General features: G+C 38.9%; 1 protein-coding gene across 1 annotated transcript in view; it reads left to right on the top strand.

Annotated features, from left to right (window-relative positions):
• The window catches only part of LOC149414896 (DNA-dependent protein kinase catalytic subunit-like), a 124,894-nt gene that overhangs the window by 70,852 nt on the left and 38,062 nt on the right, over positions 1-15,980 (top strand). The window contains exons 31-36 of the mRNA XM_089643484.1: positions 996-1,232; positions 3,305-3,448; positions 4,770-4,885; positions 8,746-8,888; positions 10,239-10,564; positions 14,777-14,946. Of these exons, the coding sequence (XP_089499610.1) occupies positions 996-1,232; positions 3,305-3,448; positions 4,770-4,885; positions 8,746-8,888; positions 10,239-10,564; positions 14,777-14,946 (1,136 nt within the window). The remainder of the gene's footprint in view (positions 1-995; positions 1,233-3,304; positions 3,449-4,769; positions 4,886-8,745; positions 8,889-10,238; positions 10,565-14,776; positions 14,947-15,980) is intronic.

The raw sequence follows: 15,980 nt of genomic DNA, 5'->3' as shown, positions 1-15,980 counted from the left end.
ATTTTTATAATATTTCACCCAAGAAAAGTGATGAAAATTAACTTCGTAAGAAATGTCAAAATTTTTACGTCATAATGAATAATTATATTTTTAGCATTATTTATTTACAGGTTTCTTGTACAAAATAATATTATTAGTAACAACAGTTGTATAAACTACCGAAATCTGGAAGAATTGTTATCATATACTTATAAAATGCGACACAAAAAAAATTTAAGTGGACACTTGACGTTTGATTTTGGAATTTGAGCCTTTGGAAATTGAGCTTGGAATTTCCTGAGACACCACAGGTTAATGTTTCAAAGACCCAATCATGTATGTTTACTTCTAAAAGAGATTGAAATGATAATTTACCAATTCATTGTTATGCGGATGACAGTACAGTCCTTGATAGCTTTTTGTTTGAGATGCCCCCAAAGGATAGACAAACTCCAACAGCCGAGAGGGCTATGAAGCAGGGAATGAACAGCTACCTCGTGAGGGTTTCCTCTTGGGGTAAGAATAACCTAGTTGAATTTAATATTTCAAAGACCCAATCGTGTATGCGTATTGCGTATGTACAGGCACAAACAAATAATTTGTCTTAATATTTTAATGCATATATAAATTAACATCATCAAATTATACTTTATATGGACCTTTATCAATTACCTGCACCTTTCTAAGTTTTAAAATTGTTTCGATAGGCATCCGCGACCTACTCTCCTCACAGAGCCGCCACTGAAGGTCCTCTCACCAGCTTAGGACGGGTTGTTTCGGAGAATCTGAACAATTCATCAAATTTCAACGTTCATTTACGGGTTCTGTGAAAGACTTATTCAAGTTCTGTTTTTATATCATTGTAGGCTAGTTGCTTGACAAAACTGAAATAAAAACAGAATTTGAAAAAGTTTTTCACAGAACTTGAAAATGAACGTTGAAATTTGATGAATTGTTCAGATTCTCCGAAACAACCCGTCCTTAGTCTGTTACTTATTCTTGATTCCTTGTTCCAGGCTGAACACAAACCGGCGTATTCAGGCCACAACTCTTGCGCCCATGTTCGCCGAGACCCTCAACTCCCAGCTGCAGCTGCTGACTTTGGCTTCCGTCGAGGATCAGGACACGGGGGCGGTGGAGAGAGCTGCATCACAGCTGCAGAGCCAGATGGCCTCTGCCCGGGGACTGCAGAACACGGAGCGGAGGCTGTTGAGGGCCACCCTGGAGACTGTTGGATTCTCCTTCGGTGAAAGGTATATTCTCGTTTATGAACGAGGTTTATCCCATTTCTTCCTATCTGGACGACAAAAGGATGCAAATGTGCAATGACCAAATATAAGTAGGTCTCAGTAGATCAATAAATTGGGAGAGTGTTGTCGCGGTAAGTTAGAAGTTCTGGGTTCAATTCCCCGCTTCAATCAGCATGATGCTAAATGCGAGGATAGAAATTGTAAATAGTATTTGTTTTTGCTAGGGTCATGGATGTACGATTGTGTGAGAAATGTGGAGATCCGCAAAGAGTGCAAGGCTGATGTAAGCGTAATGAGTGTAAATAATCAAGAAAGGGACGTATAGATGGTTTGGGCATGTAGAGCGAATGAGCGAAGAAAGGAGTGTAAGGAGAATATACGATGCAAATGTGAATGTAGCAGAAGTCGGGGACGCCCGAGGAAGACATGGCACGACCAAGTGAATCAGATACTAGAGACGATATATGAATGTGAATGAAGCAAGGAGTGTGTGCCAAGACTGAGTTGTTTGGCAGTCCGTCCTCTCTGCCTACCTCTGCGGGATTGGCGTGATGGTTAGTTAGTTAGTTAGTTTTAGGGTCAGTGCATTTTTCATGAAGTGATCTTGTGTTTTTAACCTACTTATTCCGCTCTCGTCATCCTGTTTGGAGGTTCGGATAACAGGGACTATACCGTATTACATACTTGGAATCACTTTACAATCAACAGATTAAGATATTTTACTACCTATGTATTTCTTAATGATGATTCACTTTCATGTTCCTACCATTAGATCAAGGTTCCCTAGTATGTATTATTGCGTCAAAAATACTACGTTCTCAGGCTACAATTTTGTTATAAATACATTACAGACCATTGCTAACTCTTATGCTAATGTTGCTGATGTTTTTAACATGCCTCTATTGAAGTATAAATCTGTACTAATAATGAAACACTTTAGCAGTGCATATTTTAACGAGGTCTCTGCATAAAAGATTTTTGTTTCTGTTTTTGTTTTTACTAATATGTATATGTTCTTTTGGTTTATTTACTTAATCATTCTTATAATTTTTATATTCTTTCTATATTAAACTAGCTTGACTTTTCTCTACTTTCAATAAATATAATATCCATGTATTATATATATAAACCTTCCGGAAGAAATTCTCTAAATGATAATGAAAACCCTGTCAATCTCCGTTGCGTAGTTTCCAGAATGTTCCGAGATGTTCTGGAATGTTGTGGAATGCTCTCGAATACTCTTGAATGGTCTGGACTGTTCTACAAATTTCTTGAGGGCGAAACTTTCAGCCCTTATACAGGGTTTTCCAATAAGAGGCGTTATTTTGATATTCAAAGAAAAATGCCATTTTTTAATATAAATGATCGAATGTTTATTTCATTATAAAGAGGAAAGTATGCCGTTAATAGTGAAAAATAACATCAGTCAAATGACCACCACGACCACGCCTACAGGACCATATCCTTTTCATGAAATTTTTCATAACTAAATCGCAAAGTGGCTGCCTTATATCCTCGATAGCCTCACGAATTCCATCTTTGAGGTCTTGAATCGACGCTGGGCTGTTGGCGTAGACCTTCTCTTTCACGTGGCTCCAAAGGCAGAAGTCGCAAGGTGTTAAATCACAAGATCTCGGTGGCCAATTGTGATCACCTCTTCGAGAGATAACACGGTCCGCAAACTTTTCCCGTAAAAGATCAATGGTTTCGTTGCTTGTGTGGCACGTAGCGCCGTCTTGTTGAAAGTAAACGTTGTTCAGATCAATACCATCCAATTCCGGCCATAAAAAAATATTAATCATCTCTCGATAGCAGATTAGATTTCAAGATAACACCTCTTATTGGAAAACCCTGTAACTTCAAAAGCAACCCTTCAGGTAAAAACAGGAACCTTCTTCATGGATGGGGGATAGAGGGCTACCACACCGTATAACTCCCTTCATCGTACCGGGACTTGTTTCTGACTTTTAGCGGCACACACATTGTACACTTATTTTTATAATATATATTAAATATTACATTGATGTATGTGTATAAGCTTCAAAAGTCTTTCTAATAATTTTTTTTTAATTCAGTTTCAGAAATTTATCTAGAACAAAGTACCCTGAGAGGAGTGCCTCGAGTGGTGAGGGTTTCAGCCTCGGGTCCGACAGTTCCCTTCTCTTCTCGTTAGAACCTCAGCTTCTGCACAGGAAAACCTATAAGCCTCTGCCGCAAGGGTAATTATACTGTTCAGTAATATAATCAGTTGTAACGACTTGACCCTCGTGGATATGCTAGGAACCCACCACACTTACCTCGATTTTACGGTATTTTGAACTTAAAAAAATGCTCCTAGCATAGTAATTTAAATATTAATCGCTTGGCAAGAAAATAATGCATGTTCCTATTATTCTTTTCTATTTGTAGCTTGTCGTTTCATCACTTGCAAACATTGGTTTTTTATCTGTGAAAAAGCGCATTGGATATTCCATGTCAAATGTCCAATTCGAAGAACGCTTATTCAGCTCTAAATATTTTCATATTTCTTTGTTATATCATAACGTTAACGAGAGAAACAAAAACATTTCTCTGAATATAACTAGCTATCCTGGGAAAACTCCGATAGATAAATAGACACATTATCTAGTCAGATAAAACAACCTCCTTCTTTAGCCAACGTTTCGGACAGCGTTACAGTGTCCATCATCAGGGCTACTCAAGGCACCGTCGCACAGCGGATAGAAGAGGAGAGGAAATCTGGAATGCCGACTTACCTAGATTTTTCTTCTTCTGCTTTTATAATTGCTCTGGTTCATTTCAGTTCGCTTTTCACAACCACAAACTCGCGAGCTAAATGGCTTTTTTCGATTCGACACGGTCGTAAAATGTGAGGGGGGCTCCGAAATCGTACACAGTTTGGTGTCGATAAGTTGACTTTTGAATTTCAACTGAACTTGTCATTGTAGTCAGCGTAAGGAGGTAGGAATTAGGTAGGTGGACAAAAATAATTTTATAGGTAGGTATCAAAAGTAAAGATATAAGGTATATAACAATGCTAGTTACCAACAAGGGCAAGTGTGTAAAATTAAACCCAGAAAACCATTTTAAATTATACTGCTATACCAGCTCTAAGGATGGGCTGTATCACAGAATTTGAACAATTCATCAAATTTCAAAGTCTTTTGATAATTCTTCTTTCGTATGGTGGGGAGGTCAGGGGGGACATCTAGGTCTGCGAGCCAGTCTAGGGCCTCAGGCGTTGCCATGTGGACCTCAACAATCCCGCCGGGGAATGAATGGAGCGGGCATTCGTTGACCACATGTTTGGTGGTCTGCATCGCACCACATTCACACATCGCCGACTCTTTAAGGCCCCATCTGTGCATCATGTGGGCACAGCGGCTATGGGAGCACCTTAACCTATTGATGGCGGACCAGGTTTTGCGAGGCAATGAGAATCAAGGCTGTCTGATAATAAACATTGACAGCAAAGTTTATCAGACCGATTTTGCGCTTTCACTTTTTTTTTAATATTCTTTGCACAATTTTTTTTTCCAGAATAATGAACTCCAACGGCAGTAACAGTTCAAGGGCATCTGGAGGATTAGAAGAGAAACTAAGGAGGAAACTTATATCTGACAAGAATGCAATTAAACTTAAGTTCTCTGGAATAGGTTTGTAACAATATTCATACTAATTAATTACTTACAGGCTTAAGTAACAACTACCATGATGTAATCTGGAATTCTGGCGTCTGCCGTTAGTGCAAGTGTAGTCAGATGGTTTTCAATAAATATGTTGAGGTTATAAATCATTTTTCTCAATTCATTTTTCAACTCCTTGACACCCACCACATACGTATAATCCATTTTATCTGCTTTGTCTGCCCGTGTATTCCTGCGTCAGATAGATCGGCACTTCCCGTCAGTCCGCTGTCTGTCACGTTCCGATCCGTGCGTGGATGTATTCAACCGATCAGCTCGCCTAGCATAACCTCATTCGCAGTCAGTTTTCCTGCTGAGAAATTTCTCTAGATTTCAAAATGAGTTTATATAAGATGCTCAAGTACTGAATTCTCCCTGAATATGTTTGTATCATAGGATGGGGTTAATTTTAGGTTCAGGTTAGGAGCGCTGGTTCCCAATGTCGCGAAAATAATTCCTATTGTCGAAAATAATTATTTTTCCTGACTTTACCTGGCCAGTGAATGAATAAATTCACAAGCTTGAATTTGACTGGCAACATTTTTTGGGAATTTTGGCACCGTTTCCGCCAGAGACGTCACGTTTTGAATTCTCGCCGTTTGGGGAGCGACGACTATTCGATTATGTCACTTAATTTAACTTATTGACTTGTTGTTAAGGATGATTTTACCGCGTGCCATAATTGAGTTTGATAATTGAGAATGATAATTTGAGTTTTCAAAATGAGTACTCTCTTTTCGGTTTTAATTTAACTCTTTGCACGCGGCCGTATCAACTGTTGTTACGGCAAAAAGTCTATACTCACAGGCGGCTGTATCAACAGTTGATACGGAAACTTTGACGGCCGATATTCCAGCGCTCTTTCGTCATAAATGTATTTCTTGCTCACTTGGACATTCGTAGAACTATCACGATGCTGACATCTATAAGAATTTCTCAAAAATAAAATTGTATTTTATAAAAAAAGATCGATAATCAAGTGCGCCTCTTTATTTTTCAACATAAAGTCACATTTTTGTCAACGGATGGCGTTAGTACTAGTATGTCATTCACAACTTTTCATAACTAAAAATGATAAGTGATCATGGTGTCCCACTTGTGTCTATCACCTAAGTACACACACGCCGAGTGAATGGCGGGACCACATTCAAAAGATACGGTACGTCTTTGTATGAAATTTTATGTTGTTGTTTTTATAAACATCTAAGAGTGTTGGAGAATAATCTGTTCTGTCTATATAGTCAAATAAATCATGCCAGAATGCTATAATTTGACATTTAATTGCGTGCATAGGTATTTGAAAATATGTACCGCGTACGGGTATAGATAAAACGGAGCAAATTAACGCGTTCAAAAGGTTAAAGTGTGCTGAGTGACGTCGGGAGTTTTGCTTTTCCTTGCCAATCGAAAGACATCTGCCGCTGGAGATGATGGAGTACTTATTTAATAATCACGCGGATGCGCCCTGAAACTGAGTCGTTCATGAAAATGCCTTATTTGTGGGCCCCCTCGATGGAAAAGGCCTCGACGTGTGCCATCTACCGGCACGTTGTCGGCTACCCTCGCTTTAAGGAGCGAGCTCGCATTGGAATGAATTAACTTCGCAGGATGCTGTGGAAACTAATTTGGAATCCCTGTTTTAGAGAATTTCAAAGATTCCAGTAATTTCCCTAGATTATTTTGAAATTTCCTCAGATTGGTTTTCAATAAATAGTTTTTTTCTCTAGATATAGCCGATCCGCTGAGCAAATCTATGTGTGAATTCTGCACTTAACCTGTGGTGTGCCAGGAAATTCCAAGCTCAATTTCCAAAAGCTCAAATTCCAAAATCAAACGTCAAGTGTCCACTTAAATTTTTTTTGTGTCGCATTATATAAGTATATGATAAAAATTCTTCCGCTATTTGCTGCGTAAAGAACGAAAATAGCCCAAGCGATTGTGACCTTGTTCTTCATACAAATTCTTTATACCAGGTGGCGCAGATGGATCGGGTGGTTTTAAAATAATTGTCAAACTGTCAATTTTAAAGGTATTGGATTGAAATAAAGTGCAAAACGTGTGGTTACAATGGAAGTTTATTAACAAACAATTGGTAAAGCTAGTTTTTAAAAATTACATCCATCAAATGCCCTCCTTCTCGAGCGACGCATTCTTGGAGTCGGTCCTTAACGTTCCGCATTGCCCGCTCAAGCACATCGTTGTGAATTGCCGCCTTCAACTCCTGAATTCCGGGTATCGGGTGGTTTTGAAGTGGACTGTACGTCTGGAGTGGGGGAGCCAGGTGTTCGGCGGTCTTCGTGCTGTGGTGGGGGGGGGACGGGAAGTTTCAGTTGCAGACTGGCAGTCAATCGCGATGGCTACGTGGTCCGTTGAGCATCGTGTTTTCGCAGTGGAAGAGTTTATACGCAATAACGAGTCAATTGTTGCTGTGACGCGTGCCTTTCGCCGGCGTTTCAACATCCCACCTCGAGGTAGTGTTCCTAAGCGAGATACGATATTGAGTTGGGTGCATAATTTCCGCACTACTGGTTCATGTGCTCCAAAATGGACGTCTGGACCTCGAAAAATAAGAACGCCTGATAACGTGGAGCGTGTGAGACGCGATGTCATTACGAGCCCACGTCGATCAACGAGACATCGTGCTCAAGCTCTTGGAATGTCACGTCGAAGCCTTCAAAGGATTCTTAACAAAGAACTGAAATTCCACCCCTATAAAATCATGGTGGTCCAGAAGATTCTTCCAACAGACCATCTTCAAAGGCTTCAATCTAGCCAACGGATGTTGGAGTTATTGGAAGATGAAAACCTGATTATCATGATGTCTGACGAGGCTCACTTTCACATTAACGGCTACGTCAACAAGCAAAATTTCCGTTACTGGGCCGACACTAACCCAAGAGACCTACACCAACGGCCTCTCCATAGTCACAAAGTGACGGTTTGGTGTGGGGTTTCTAAGGTAGGGATAATTGGGCCTTACTTTTTTGAAAATAAAAGGGAGCAGGCGGTTACTGTTAATTCGCAGCGTTATGTGAACATGATTGAAGAATTTCTTCTCCCACAACTTGAAGAGAACAATTACGTGTGGTTCCAACAAGACGGGGCAACTGCACATACCGCTAGGATATCAATGCAAGCTGTGCGCGCTCTTTTCCCTGGCCGTTTGATTTCCCGTAATGGAGATCTCCATTGGCCCCCTCGCTCACCGGACCTCACGGTATGTGACTTCTTCTTGTGGGGCTATTTAAAAGCAAGGGTGTACATGAACAAACCCCGGACCATTCAGGAGTTGAAGGCAGCAATTCACAACGAAATCACATTAATTCCTGGTGATGTGCTTGAGCGGGCAATGCGGAACGTTAAGGACCGACTCCAAGAATGCGTCGCTCGAGAAGGAGAGCATTTGATGGATGTAATTTTTAAAAACTAACTTTTCCAATTATTTGTTAATAAATTTCCATTATAACTACACGTTTTGCACTTTATTTCAATCCAATAACTTTAAAATTGACAGTTTGACAAGTATTTTAAAACCACCCAATCCATCTGCGCCACCCAGTACATAAGGGTCAAAATCGCACATAATTTTTTTTTTTTTTTTTTAAATTCGTAGATAATGTGCCGCACTCACATATGCGATTCCGGGATACGACGGGTTAACCGTATTACATAACTGTCATGTCATGCAAATAACCACCGACCACTCTAGCGCCATCTGCTTCGAGCTTCATATATAACCTGCCATTGGAAACAAATTTGACAGACCGTCCTAAAGACAGACTGATTTTGGATAGGTTGTATTATCAATAAAGAAATGAGATCTCTTCTAGCTGCTTCGAAGAAGAGTTCCCTGGCAAAGAAGCGCCTGACTGAGAAGCCGGCTCAGATATTCCGGACTTTCCGAGATGGTGACTACCCGGACATCCAAATTGGACTGGATGATGTGCTGGCTCCACTCTTGGGACTGGCAACTGTGAGTTTTCTTTTATACTCATTTATTTGTAATATCTATTTATCATAACCACCTGAATGTAAACATTGGTACAGGTTTTTATTTTCATTTTCTTGATGTGAGTACGGCACAAGAGTCCCAACTGCTCCCCACTCTCCAGAGCTAGTGGGACCGCGGCATCCTCGATTCGGGTTTATTGTCAGGCTGAATGGAGTGAGGAAAGAAAGGAGATGGGTAAGATGAAGGTTGGAAAGTATCTGATCATGAAACACGGATAAAACCATTTATTTATTTATTTCTATACATACATTACAGTGTCTACCAAATATTTACATTTGTATATAATACATAAATTTAGAACTGTTGTTAATATGGTGTTTTATGCTGGGTGTGAGGTAGGTTTGAGTAGGTATAGTTATATGTTTTGTGAACACCTCACTGGGAGAACCTGTGCTGAGGTGTTTACGTGGTTATGATTAAATGGTACATGTATTTATGTGTATTGGTTAAATTTTCTTATATAAGTGTAAGTTGGGATTTTCATTTTTTTTTTTTTTAATGGTTAATAATTGTAGATTGTTATTTAAAGAAAAAGGAAAAAAATATTTATTTATATGCACATATATACCCATGTATACACATACATACATACATTCACATGCATCCATGATTATGTTTGGTTTGGTGTTATAATGTTTTGTATAAAGTGGATATCTTGTTTTTTGATCCAGGCTGTGATCAGTTCTTTGTGAATGTTTGTGTATGTATTTCCCATTAGTAGTAGTTTCAGAGTGGTGGGCATACAATTAAAAAGTTTTGTAGCGTTATACTGGAAGTGTCTTTGTCCGTGTGTGGTGTATGTTATCGGTATGTTCAGGGTATTGTTTGTTGACGATTTCAAGCAACGTTTCGATTCCGAATGGTAATCTTACACCAGGACTGAGAGTATCTACCACTCTAGAACAAGCCACAAATATACTACATATAGTATATTATTATTTTTAATTGAAAGCAAAAGGCCGAGTGGTTCATTAATTTTTTCATTCATTAGTATCTAACATTATCTATTTTTATTTTAGTTAAATGTGAAATAACATTTATTATTATTATTATTTGTAATTAAATTATATTTATTTGCACCACATTGTGATTTGAACCCGCTATCTCTGGATTCATAGTCGAAGATCTTAACTACTCGACCGCTAAGGCCATCCAGTTACTAGTGAATGGTAGAATAAGTTTGGGACACCAGACAAAGTTTGAGGAAGACATGGCAAGATCGATTAAATCAAATATTCGAGTCGTGTCAGAATAACGATGATGATTAGTTCAACTCTTGTGTAGCCTTTCAATGAGTTTTTAACATTTCAGCGGGACTCTCTCTTCGCAAAAGACCTGTTCTTCATCATATTCCGTTCCCTGATTGAGCGCTCCCAGAACGAGGACTTCAAACAATCAGCAGCGTCGGCTCTGCTATCGCGCCTGGGACGTGGACGGCTAAACCCCACCCTGGGAGTGGCCCTGCTGCAGCTGTGCCGGCTGTGCTTGAGGGAGTGTGGCCTGAACGGCGACAGCTGGCGGACGCTGTTCAGCCTTGTGGCTAAGACATCCGGCGCCCAGTGGCTGGGACGTCTGCTGCTGGAAGAGATGGCCATCGCGCTGGACCAAGGAGATCTCGCTCCACCGGAGAAGAAGAGGTACAGTTCTCTCTCACTAATCCGCCACTCCAAAAACCGGGCAAGTGTTTAGGCCGGCGAGAAGACACCATTTTGTAAACTTATTCAAACAAATAATGTGTCGGAACCAAACGAACAGAAACACATACGTCAGTTGCTAGAATACACAGAGGACTTTATTTTAACAATAAAGTTTTTTTACAGGTTTCTTTTTTTTTTCGATGTCTGTCTCACTAGGATAAACCTGTGTTGAGACAGACGTATTGAGTACTTAAATTAATGTTTACATATTATTTGATACAAATAATATTTCATAACATAAATGACAAAGTGAAAATGATAAAAAATAATAAATAATAATAATAAATGATAAATTGGTTAATCAGCATCTAGTACATACTTATGAAGGGATTTTTATAAAATTTTTGATCTTGGATCTGTCTTGGCTGATGATCCAAGACTTGATGTCTGTTTTATATTTCGAAAAAAATTCATTCCGTTTAATGGCTAGTGGGAGAGCATTATATAGCCTTGTTGCAAAATATCTAAAATTTCTCTGGCCAAAAGTTGCTTTAGCGAAAAGGATTTGTAAGAGATTATGTCCTTTGGTTCTAGTATCACGAGCAGTTTGGACATTGTCAAAAGTAGTTTTGTGTTTGAAGAGGTATGCTAGTATGTTTTTGGCATAAAGTTGCCTAATGTCCATAACACAGATTTTCCTAAAGATTTCATCCGAGCTGCTTGTGATTGGTAGTTTGAGGATAATCTTGACTAACCGAAATGTTGTAAAACAACAATAATGAGTGGTAAAATAAACATGCGTTATTATTTCTCTATCTGCACAGCAAAATTTTAACAATTCATCAGATTTAAACGTTTATTTTCGGGTTCTGTGAAAGTCCTATTCAAGTTCTGTTATTATATCATTATAGGCTAGTTGCTTGACAGAACTGAAATAATAAATGAAATTGAAAAAATCTTTCACAGAACTTATAAATTAACTTTGAAATTTGAAGAATTGTTCAAATTCTCTGAAACAACCCGTCCTAAGAGTAATACATACGAGGGTGGTCTGAAAAGTTTCCGATCTCAACGCAAAGATGGCGGTACTCGTCAATAAAAGCTAGTGAATGTAGTTGTGCATCTTTTGACAGTTACTCACCAAAGTTTCGGTCATTTTGGACGCGCAGTTTTTAGTTGACAGTCGTTTGAGTGAGTCGATGTGTGTGTTTTTGTGAAAATGAAACGCCAACGCAAATCAAAGATGAGTTGGACTCTGTGTATGGGGACTCTGCACCATCATTTACCACAGTGAAATTTTGGGCAGCTGAATTTAAACGAGGCCGTAAGAGCTTGGGACACGATGAACGCTCGGAACGTCCAAAAAGTGCAACTACTGACGATAACATTGCTAAACTTCACCAAATGGTGTTAGACGACCGCCGAATTAAAGTGAGAGAGATAGCAGAGGTTACGAAAATGTCCAAAAAACGTGTCTGTCATATATTAAATCAAGATTTAGACATGAGAGAGCTGTCCGCGCGTTGGGTGCCGCGTTTGCTCATGTTCGACCAAAAACGTGATCGAATGAACATTTCCAACACTCTGTTGGCGCAGTTTGGGCGCAATAAATACGAGTTTTGGGGCTGATTAATTACTGTAGATGAAACTTGGATACACCATTATGCGCCCGAAACAAAAATACAGTCAAAACAGAGGACTGCAACGGGGGAACCGGCTCCAAAAATAGCAAAAACTGTTTTCTCGGCTGGGATAGTGATGGCGACTGTTTTTTGGGATAGTCATGGATTTATGGAGCATACTATGCATCATTACTTAAGGTTTTTCTTAAAATATATTTAGAAACTTTACACCGATAGATGGCGTTATTTTCAATATTGTCAATATAAACTCTTTTAACGCGTTATGCTTTTTAATATTGAGGTAAGTTATTGGTTCGCGCATGCACATAAAATATATTAATCTGCTTAAATTTAAATACTTTTATAATTTTACAGAACGGCAGAAAAACACACAATTTTATTATAAAACCAACACGCACAGAAAACATTTGCCGCGGAAGAATTTTAATACCAAACCAAAAGATATTTGTAAAAAATCGTGCATTTCAAAATTTCTACGGTAAAACGCTCAAGTCTAAAAGAGAAGGATGATAAAAGTATTGTTGAATTCAGTAATTTAAATCGTCGCTTGGGGAGATTGAATTTTTTATAAAAAGCGCTGGCTAGGTAACAAAGCATATGGCGCGTTGCTGGCCTTAACTGGACCTTTTTTTTAAAGGCCGCTTGCACGACTTACTATGGCCATGTACAATCCATAGCGTAATAAGAATATTATCACTCTAAGGTACAATCCTACAAACTTCGGGAAATCGAGAGAAGTCCGTTTTACATGGTCACCGATAACGTATATATTTTTTACTGGTGATTTATAACTTTTTCAACGAAAAAGCTGGAGTTTTTTAAACTTTGGAATTACCTTTTTCAGCGTGTAAAATTTAAAAAAATATTGACTTACCTATCGGTACCTATCGCATCTAGAAAAATCGTCAACAGTATTTTTTTCTTATACGGAAGTTGTTTCTCATTCAAAATAATGTACCACCTCTCATAGTTTTTTTCGCATAGGCGCCTCTAAAGAAGTAAAACTTCTTTAGAGGCGCCTGACTTGGGCAGTAAACTAGCATATATACCTGTATAATTCGCCATGGTGCCGTTTCAGTGCGTTTACACTCAATCTAGGATTTACTCTTTTCCCCGAATACCTGTGATTTTTATAAAGTGCACGCCTCATTGTTATGGGAAAACAAAAATGCGCTATACAAAATCGTTGTTTTTGTTGATTTCTTTTTGGCACAAAAAAAGGTCACTTCAATTGTTTACACTTTTTCGATAGTTTTTTATAACATCTCAAACCCGTGGCAAGTGGCAGACAGATAATGTTATGCTAGAGTATATAGGTACCTACGTAGCTCGATCTATGCATTTTATTGTTTAGTACATCAAAATAACTAGGCGAGTTTATCTATAGTAATTTTTACAGATTCAAGAAAGTTCTAAATTATTAAAGTCGTCCTTGTTATCGTAAGACAGTTAATTTAGCCCTTTTACTGTAAGCCTCCGTCGCAAATATTCCGTGCGCTCAGTAATACTGGAACATTTATAAAAAAGCGAAAACATTATTCTATCAGCATAAAAAACCATTCCATGCAACTTGACATTTTTACTACAAATGCATCTAACTAGGTACTTTAAAACCGTAGGAATGTGTTGCAAACGTTCTTGTGAAATATATATCGGAACTGCTCCCACAGAAGTATATCTCTTCTAGTGTACGGACAGGCTAGAGTAGCGTTTTTATCTACTTGTGTCACTAACACTTACAGTAATTAGATGAAAAATAATGACTTTTGTTAATGTAATTACTCGGTTATTATAAGTAATATAACAGTAAAATTTGCGTTCGCGCAAAAATCATTATTAGTGTTATTTTTCAGTACTAAAATAAATAAAATATTATCTGTAGATTTCGAATGGGGCAAAGAAACAGTTTGTATGAAAATTGCCGCTTACGTTTCACCTTAACAAGCTGAAGGCAGAAATTGCGGAAAAACGGCCACATTTGCAGAAAAAAAAATCCTGTTTCACCAAGACAACGCGCCGTCTCACACCTCAGCGGTTGCCATGGCAAAAATCCACGAATTACGCTTTGAACTGCTTGACCATCCGCCTTACTCACCAGATCTAGCCCCAAGTGACTTCTTTTTGTTCCCTAAAACTGCACTCGGAGGATAGAGATTTTTGTCAAATGAGGAGGCAATCAGCTTTGTACTATTTGGATGGGTTGGAAAGATGGGAGCATCGCTGGGAGAAGTGTGTAGAGTTACAAGGAGACTATGTAGAAAAATAAATAAAAAACTTGAGAAAAAAATTCTTGTTTCATTGTTAGGTCGGAAATTTTTCAGACCACCTTCGTATATTAAAATATGTATTGCTTTAACAGTCGTTGATCTTTCTTCAAATCATTCCTTTTGTCTACTGTATACTATCGGTAAGACCTTCCCAGAGTTTTTTTGTATCTAAATCAATGGACGAGAGTTTCCAAAGATACCCTTCCTTTATTCTTAACTGTGTTTTTAATTTAGTCTAATAAAAGCAAGTCTCGAAGTAACTGCTTTTTGTAAACGTGAAATTTATAAAATATCCTTTCCAGGCGCAGGATAGAAATCAGCTATGAGGATGCTGTACAGTTGCCCATCAGTCTGACAACTGAGATCAGATCTCTGAAGTCCGATGGAAAATGGAAAGCCCTGTTGGATTTATACGGCCGTCATACTTTGAATGAAAACTTGGGGCAAGCGGAAAAACTTCATTGCACGGAAGGTAAGTCTTTTTCCTCGAAGTTCTTAGTCCTCAAATTTAAAAAAACAGTAAGGGACAAAAAGCGAATTGTGCACGGAACCCAAAATAATTTGTGGTTTTACTCCTAGTCCAGTATATCGGATGTTATGAAGCACGGTCACCCTATACGCATTAAACTACGGGCACCCTGGAGCGATACATAATTCTCCCACCCCGCACAAAGTTACGCAAAACAGATGGTCAAGCGCCCGGTCGCTCCGTGCCCGCCCGCCAGTCAATATCCAACATTGGGCCGATACACTGTGGCCTGCGGTCGGGAGAATCCTCGCTCACTCGAGCGTGCCGTAATCTTTACCGGAACTCGCAAATCCACGCGATCAAACCGCGTCATAAAACAATCTCTATTATTGTGTAAACGATATACTGCCATACCATTTTAATCATGAATCATTTCCGATATATTCGGCTCTTTGGAGTTATACTACCACTAAAATCGCGTGTGCACCTCTATCTACCACGAATCTACAGCATGACTTGGCTTACCTGTAAGCAACTCTGAACTATTCCCCCTTTCACTTTTGTTCAATTCGTAAATTCAACTAGTTACCAATTCACCCTGTAGAGAGAGAGAGAATTCGATAATGTGTGCTTTATAGTTAAGATGTGCCTCCCGTGTAATTCTACTGTAATAAACCTTTGTCCTACATGTTTTGTTTGTGATAATTGAAGTGACCTTTCCCCATGTGACCGACCGTTGAGGACGGTGAAGCGAACGAAGAGTTTCCTACGCCCTGATGAACAAAGAATCTCACCTCTATCTACCATGAGCTATCCTAACCTCCCCTTTGGTTCGACTCCATTGGGCCCTCAGCCCCTGTATACTAACACGGAGTACAAAACATTTGTTGAATATTCGAGAGGAACATTACTGACATCTTTTGGAACTGGTAGAAGCTTAATCAAGTTAGCGACTAAACGTATTAGCTCTTAAACTTGGACAGCCGCCGTGATAAACCCAATATAACAAGGTTATCGTTTGGGTGAGATGGAGGCAA

Source organism: Hesperophylax consimilis, chromosome 19, assembly GCF_061612785.1.
Source record: "Hesperophylax consimilis isolate HC1 chromosome 19, BYU_Hcon_1.0, whole genome shotgun sequence".
NCBI lineage: Eukaryota > Metazoa > Arthropoda > Insecta > Trichoptera > Limnephilidae > Hesperophylax > Hesperophylax consimilis.
This window is presented reverse-complemented; position numbering and strand designations above follow the sequence as displayed.